This window comes from Gossypium hirsutum, chromosome D03 (assembly GCF_007990345.1).
Source record: "Gossypium hirsutum isolate 1008001.06 chromosome D03, Gossypium_hirsutum_v2.1, whole genome shotgun sequence".
Classification (NCBI taxonomy): domain Eukaryota; kingdom Viridiplantae; phylum Streptophyta; class Magnoliopsida; order Malvales; family Malvaceae; genus Gossypium; species Gossypium hirsutum.
The window spans coordinates 11,190,837-11,198,665 of NC_053439.1; the positions used below are offsets into that span (position 1 = coordinate 11,190,837).

A 7,829-nucleotide genomic window follows, 5' to 3' on the forward strand; every position below is an offset into this window, starting at 1 on the left:
AAAATTCACATATCTTAAAATATAAAACTCCTTTTGTTAAACCGATATTTTTCCATGAAAATAAACTCAACAAGATTTAATTTCATATATCATTCACCCTCTAATTCATTTTATACTATTCTAGGTGATTTTTCAAAGTCACATCACTGTTGTAGCTGCTTGAAATCTGTTTCTTTGCAAACTTTTACTCTTTCATGATTTCCATGCATGATTTATCATCTAAATATACATATTACCAAACATATTCATACTTAACCATTTTAAAAGCCAAACATTATCACATATTCACACATCTTCCTTTAGCAATATCATAGATACAAACATTCAAAATGACTAATCTCTATAAATCACTTAAGTATATACATTACTTAGGTACATGCCACGTTATCAAAAGAAATGTACATCACTAAAGTTTCTCTGAAGTCGGGATTACTTTAGATGCTGGAGCGACACTGATTTTCTACTAACCTGCGCACGGAAACAACCGTACGCTGAGCATGGCAATACTCAGTAGTATTACCATAATTCAAATTTATAACATTAATCGATAAATTATATACATTCAATTTATATCTACAATTATTCATTAATTATCTCATACTTTAAATCAAGTAGATCATTAATAACAATAAGCAATATTTCAAATCTTGTATAAAATTTTATTCAAATTAACTCATACACTATTTCTTAATACAATTTATACCATTAATCTTTCAATAAACATTTAATACATTAAATCAACTTGTTTCAACAAAAATAATAATAATAACTATTTTTCAATTCGATTCATTCAGTTATAATCAATTTTTACACTTATAATCTTTTAACACTCAATTTATACATTAAATCCATAAATAAATTTCAATAACTTGTATTCAATTAAATTCAAGTATTATTTCACTATTTCTAATTATTTCATTTTCACTTCTCATTTTTTTACATCATTTCATATTGTCAAAAATCTATTTCATAAAATTTAACCTTATCTGTTTCTTGAACCGTAATTCCTACATTTCGCATATGTCATATCATTCAGATTTAGTTTTATCAGTAACTTTATTTCATTTGCCCCTATTAACTTGACTCGGACTCGGCGGATACACGGATTCCAACCAAACACACTAGTAAACAGTAATCAGTAACGATAGCAGTAACAGTAACAATATTCAACACACAAAGTGCTGAATCTGTAACAGTAACGGTAACAGTATTCGACACACAAAGTGTCAAATCGGTAACAGTAATAGTAACAGTATTCGACACACAAAGTGCCGAATCAGTAATAGTAACAGTAGTCGGCACATAAGGGCCTGATCAGTAAGCCAGCAAATACCCCGTACTCTTCCATATCCTGTGGCATGCCAACTATATCCGACTAGCCCGACTAGTTAATAGGGTTTTTAATTCACTTTCCAGTATAAATTTCTATCTTAATTCAGTATCAATTATAATTCCTTATTTCAATCAGTTTTATAGTATTGCAGTAATTCATTACTTCAGTAATTTCACAATTCAGTGCATTATACATAACAATATTCAGTATTTTCACAATTCACTCAGTATTCAAAACAATATCCAGTATTCCCTAATTCAGTTCAGTATCAGTCTCACATATTAATTTCCACTTTCTCAATTCAATTCCAATAAAATCCATATCAATCACCAATTTCAATATTCCAGTTCAATTCAAACCATTTCAATTTCTATTCAATAATCACATTTCAATCTAATTTCATTCAGTTCAATATCAATACTTAATTTCAATAATTATATTCACTAGAAATCTACTCCATTCAAAGAAATATTATCATACCAAATTTCTTACTTTATTTATTTACCATACATTCTAATTAAAACATAATAATTAATAATAATTAGATTTGAATTATAGTAATACTAACCGAAATTTCGCTCGAGTCACTCCTTGTTCACCTTCTTCTTTCCTTTCTCGGACAATAACTCTTGCACGACATTAGCAAATGAGCTTAGAACCTCAAAACCTTAATTTTCTCTTTTCTTTCTTTCCTTCTTTCCTTCTCTGTTTCGTCCATGCTATTCTGTTTCTATTCTCTTTTCTATCTTTTATTTCATTAGTTTAATATAATAACAATAAAATAATAATATAAAATTATTTACTTAAATAATAAGTAAACGTGTAATAATTACTAATATATGTATTTTATTTTTCCACATGTCATCATATACACCATACATTTGTCAACAATTTTGTTTATTTAAAATATAATAATATAATAATATAATATAATTTACAATATAATAAAATAATAATATACTTCAAAAAAAATCTCAGATTTTATCATGCATATGCCGCCTCATTTATGGGACTTGGCATATTTACCTATTTAGTCTTTTTAACTTTTCTTTAATCTATAATTAAAATTTTACCCTTGTTGCAATTTAGTCCTTTTTAATCAATTAACCATTGGAACATTAAAATTTTCCAACGAAACTTTAATACTACCCTAATGACACTCCGTAAATATTTATAAAAATATTTACGGCTCAGTTTATAATATCGAGGTCTCGATACCTCATTTTTGACCCAATTTACCTAATAATTTCTTTTAAATCACAAAATTCACTCATTCAAAAATATTTCTAAAATCACGCTTAACTTATAATTATTAATTAATAAAATTTTCTAACTTTTTCATCGGATTTAGTGATCTCAAATCACTATTCTGACACTACTGAAAATTGGGCTGTTACAGATGTTTAATGAGGCAGCATGTTATGCGTATTATAAATATATGTTATCTACCAATGGACATCCAAGGAGTATTTTATAAATATTTTATTATTTAATGGATGTCTATTAAGATCAAGAAAAATTAATATACATTAGATCTCTAATGTTTACTAGAAGTAGAGTTCTATATTACACATACTTCTTATTTTATTTATTTTGTTCTTTGTTCTATTTATTTCATAACAATTATATTTATTATTTATTAATTTTAACATTTACCAATAATAATATAAATTAAAATATATTTTAGAATACAAATAAATATTATAAATTTACATTACATGATACATAAATAAATAAAATTATCATAAAATTAATTTTTATATTATTTAATAAATTTTATTACTTAATTGAAAATTTATAAACAACCCCTGCGGGGTTTAAGTTGTAGTTAATATTACTTTCAAAAAAATCTTATATAAAAAAAGAAAACATATAATTTGTGATTTGAGGATTAAAAATGATGGCCCATTAGAATGAGCTTCATTGGTCCTTTTGAACAAATCCCTGCAGATGAGATGGCAAGAATCAGGAGCAACCACGTCACTTCCTCCCTCTTTTATTTCCTTTTTCTTTGGGTCCCGCTTTTTCCATGCTCCTTTAAAACCACTAATCCCTCCTATTTATACTGCTTCCTTCCTTTTTCTATTCAAATTCGATCGACGCTAAACAAATTTGATTCATCAAACAACAATGTCGTGGCAAACTTACGTTGATGATCACTTGATGTGTGAAATCGAGAACGGCCATCATTTATCCTCCGCTGCTATTCTCGGTCTCGATGGAAGTGTTTGGGCCCAGAGCTCCGCTTTTCCTACGGTACATTTTTCAATATTTTCTTGTTTCCGATCTTTCATCTCCTTACTTAATTCAGATCTATTTCTTTCTATGGTTGATTAATCCATTTATTTCTCATCTTAATACGTTGATTTCATAATGTGATTATCCGTTTTTAATTTGCAAATCATATGTATTTGCTTATGATTTATTAATACAATGTTGTATTTGATTGTTCTGAGATCCTTATTTTGTTTGATTTTATGTATAAAGAATTGATTTTTTTTGTTGGCTCCATATTAGCCTTAAATGACAGAATTAACATTATCTGTCACCTAGTCGGTTTGATACGAGAAAAGAAAAGAAAATTTGAACATAATTTGTTGTTTTTTTATGAAATATAATTTGATAAGGTAGTCTTTTATGATTTGTTTAGTAGGAATTTAATTATATTTATTGAAACATAAATTGAAACTATATGCTAATGAAATCATTAAGTTACTGAATTTGATCGTTAGCCTTGTCAACTTGGAAACGTGTGTACCAATTCAAAAATTGTTGGGAAGATAACAAGTTCTAGTAACAGAGGATACAAGTATATTTTCTTGCAATCCTCACTTTTCTACTTAATTTGGGATTTCCTTTTCTTTTCTCCCCCCCCCCCCTTTTTGGGTTTTTATTTGCAGTTTAAGCCTGAAGAGATTACTGCCATCATGAAAGATTTTGATGAACCTGGGTCCCTTGCACCAACTGGGCTGCACCTTGGTGGCGCCAAGTACATGGTCATCCAGGGAGAGCCTGGAGCTGTGGTTCGTGGGAAGAAGGTCAATTATCGCTCTTTTTCTTAATATTGATTGTCATTGATTCTATTAATCTGATCTATATTTTTCATGTGTAATAAGCTTATATGGTTTCAAGTATTTATCGTATGTTGTGAGCTTGCCTGCAATTTGGTGAATAGATTTCAATGCATGCCTCTTAAGTGGGCACTGATAATCTCTACAAAGAGCTATATTTATGTTTGACTCGAGTAGCATGTAAAGTTTGAAGTTTGTATTTAGTTACGTCGTACACATTCTTCCTACAAGAGTCACATAATATGGCCTTACTCTACCAAAATTCCAGCATTCGGAATTTATGTTGACACTACTTTTTTATTTTGCTTAAATTACTTTTGTCCAACACATTTGGATATGTGTATGAAAATATGACCTCCAAATTCATGAAAAACAAAATTAAATATACTTGATATATATTCCTATCCGACATTTATCTTAATCCAATTAAGCTATATACTCAATTTCCTTTCACGTAAATGGAAATAAGATTAATAATATTTTAGTCTCTGGTTCAACACGTAGAAGAGGTCTTTCTCCATTTTCTCTCTTTTTTCAGAAATCTCAGCAATGCATTGTTATGGACCTTAGGAAATGGCATGTAATAATCATAAATCCCATGGTCTTCCTAAATAGGGCCGTTTCCAGAACTCAATAATTTCGTCCAACCTTAATATGCTAGGTCCCTTTCAATGAAAAAGCTGCTCACTAAACATCCCAAGAAAAAGGATAAGATATTGCTTTTGGACTTAGTCTCTGATATTCCCTTAGACAAAAGTTTAACCAACAATATATATATATATAAGCCCCAATGAAAGAATAATTGTCAAGGTTAGGGATTAATTGTAAAAAAAAAAAGACAATTGTTTAGTTTAGGGACTAACTTGGGCCCAAAAAAATTCAAGCCTTAATTTGAGAGCCATTACCAAGTTCAAGCCCCAAAAATAAGTTAACCCTCTTCCTAAAGCATTTTTCGATTATTCACTGGGGTACATAACAAATGTCTAGCTATGCTATGATCGAGTTTTATTCGATGTAAACCCAAGTGTCCGTCATTTTCTAGTTTTAGTACGTGCAACAAACTCTCACCACCTTTTAAAAAGCTTTTTTATAATAGAATTGCTGAGTTCAAGCAAAATGACAGGGACCATTTCGTGTGGAGAAGTTATCCCAAAATTGCTATTCAAACTGTTATGTTTTTTTCCTTTTAATATCTTTAAGATAATATTATGTTCTTTAGCTGAAATTCTATAATCGGTAGAATGAGATTTCCAAGTTATAGTTTAAGGTGATTGGGGAGGGAGCTAAACAAAATCATGTATCCAAATTGGTGCAGGGCACGGGTGGCGTAACAGTGAAGAAAACAGGGCAAGCATTGATTTTCGGGATATATGATGAACCTGTGACTCCAGGACAGTGTAACATGGTTGTTGAGAGGTTGGGTGATTACCTTGTTGATCAGGGTATGTAGGCCTCAAACACTCCTCCCCCCATTTTTTTACCTTTCCGTCTTCCTTCCATAGCCATCAGTTGGCTTTAAAGTTTTCTGGAGTTCATTGATGATAATAAATCATGTGAAAGACAAATTATTTATTGTTTGCTAGGGTTTTTTCTTTCTTCTACCATTCCCATTCCATTCTTTTTGTTTATTAAGAAATGAGTTTGCTCTTCTTTTTTTTTTTTAACTTTTGCTAGTAACTAAACTTTCCTTGGATCTCTCTAATACATTATGATATTGGTGGAATTTGATTTTTTTTTTTTTTTGTGATGCTTGGTATAGTGTGATCCTTTTAAACGTTAACGAGTCGGGTGGTTTACATGCCTGGTTGCCCCGATCCATTTTGGGTTAGGTTTGGAGAATAATTTTTTTAGTTTATATTATATTGTATAGACAAAAAATTATATTTATTTAAAATAAAAATAAAAATATTTATTTCTTTAAATTTGTATTATTGAATCAAAATAATAAATTTATGTATATATATTTAAATCATAATAAATATTTCGTGTGTATAATTATATCAAATCAAAATTAATGTATTAAATTACCCATAAAACCAAAGTTTTAATTTTAATATATATCCCTTTATTAAAAATTAGTGATGTCAATTTTAAAATAATAGTCTAAATGATGCTATATTACCAACGGAAAATTTATCATTTAAATAATTGTTATTTTTATACATAAATACGTAGTTACAATATGATACCTCCTTTGCTTCCCCCACAAATCTCGGTTAAAATCTGTTACGTGGTTTTTAAAAATTTAGATTTTACTTCTTATATTTTTATTTTAGGAAATTTTATTATTTTATTTTTAAAATTTAAAATTTAAAATTCAAGTCTAATTATTAATAATATTATTATTATTTTAAATTTGTTGCTGTGGCATTTTGAAAAAGAAATATTCACTTAATAGCCATGTAACTAAAAAATGATGTTGTAATTAACTTAAATTTAACAGTATTACAATTAAACCTAAATTTTGAAATTTGAAAAGTAGAGAACCTAAATTTTATAAAATAAAAGTAAATAGACTAATTTTCTAATTTTTGAAATGTACAAAACTAATGACATATTTTAAGTGCAAATTCCTCGCACCCTCTTTAGTCTATCCATTTTTAATTTCTCTGAATAAATTTATTGAGAGACCAATAATAAATAAATATTATTATATATATTCATAAAAATAAAAACTTAATCAATTACAATTTTTACGATAAAAGCAATTAAACTATTTCCCTTATTAAAATGTTTTAAGTTACAAATAGCGACTAATGAGGAAATTACAAACCTAGCAAAATTATAGGTGATACGAGCCAAAGAGGTGACACTCAAGGGGTTGTTTTTCCTTGTGGCCCAATCACTTGAAGCAAGACACGACAATTAAAATCAAAGATGAATGCTTTTGTCCAAGACTTTGTTGCTACAAATTTAAGTCATCATGTTCGTGACGTTGACAAATACGTGAATGCAATTCACTGGACCAATCTTGGAATAGTGAAAGCCCATAAACTGGTGGATTAATCTTTTATGTATCTTATTATTATTATTTACTTAATTCTCATTGGTTGAGACACATCACTTATGAGTTAAGTAATTTTATTGGTTAGGTTATTATTTATTTTATTTTCTTAGATAATTTTAAAGAGTTTTATTAGGATTCAATTACTCTTGAAAGAGTTTTATTAGGATTCACTTACTCTTGTAATTTGCCTATAAATAGGCTTGCTTTCTACACATTGGAAGGGATATATAAAAAAAAAGAGTATTTGTTTTCTACCAAATTTGTGTGAGGCAAATTTTTGAGAGTAGAGTGATTCTTCTCTTGCTATTTAGTTTGAAGTTTGTTACTTTCGAGGGTATTTCGGAGTTACAAATATTCAAAATTCTTTCCCGTTCATCGGTGTTTCTAGAGGTTCTTCTTCTAGGGGTTTCGTAGGGAA

General features: G+C 28.6%; 1 protein-coding gene across 1 annotated transcript; it reads left to right on the forward strand.

Moving 5' to 3' along the window:
* Positions 1 to 3,405: 3,405 nt before the first annotated feature.
* LOC121215360 (profilin-3) lies at positions 3,406 to 6,326 on the forward strand. Its single transcript, XM_041089750.1, has 3 exons — positions 3,406 to 3,589; positions 4,234 to 4,371; positions 5,720 to 6,326. Exons 1-3 carry the CDS (start codon positions 3,464 to 3,466, stop codon positions 5,852 to 5,854), a joined length of 399 nt encoding a protein of 132 aa, XP_040945684.1. The 5' UTR covers positions 3,406 to 3,463; the 3' UTR covers positions 5,855 to 6,326.
* Positions 6,327 to 7,829: the final 1,503 nt, after the last annotated feature.

Coding starts and splice junctions, on each gene's coding strand:
- LOC121215360 (XM_041089750.1), top strand. CDS start 3,464: ATGTCGTGGCAAACTTACGTTGATGATCACTTGATGTGTGAAATCGAG. Junction 3,590..4,233: donor AGAGCTCCGCTTTTCCTACG/GTACATTTTTCA, acceptor TTTTATTTGCAG/TTTAAGCCTGAAGAGATTAC. Junction 4,372..5,719: donor CTGTGGTTCGTGGGAAGAAG/GTCAATTATCGC, acceptor AAATTGGTGCAG/GGCACGGGTGGCGTAACAGT.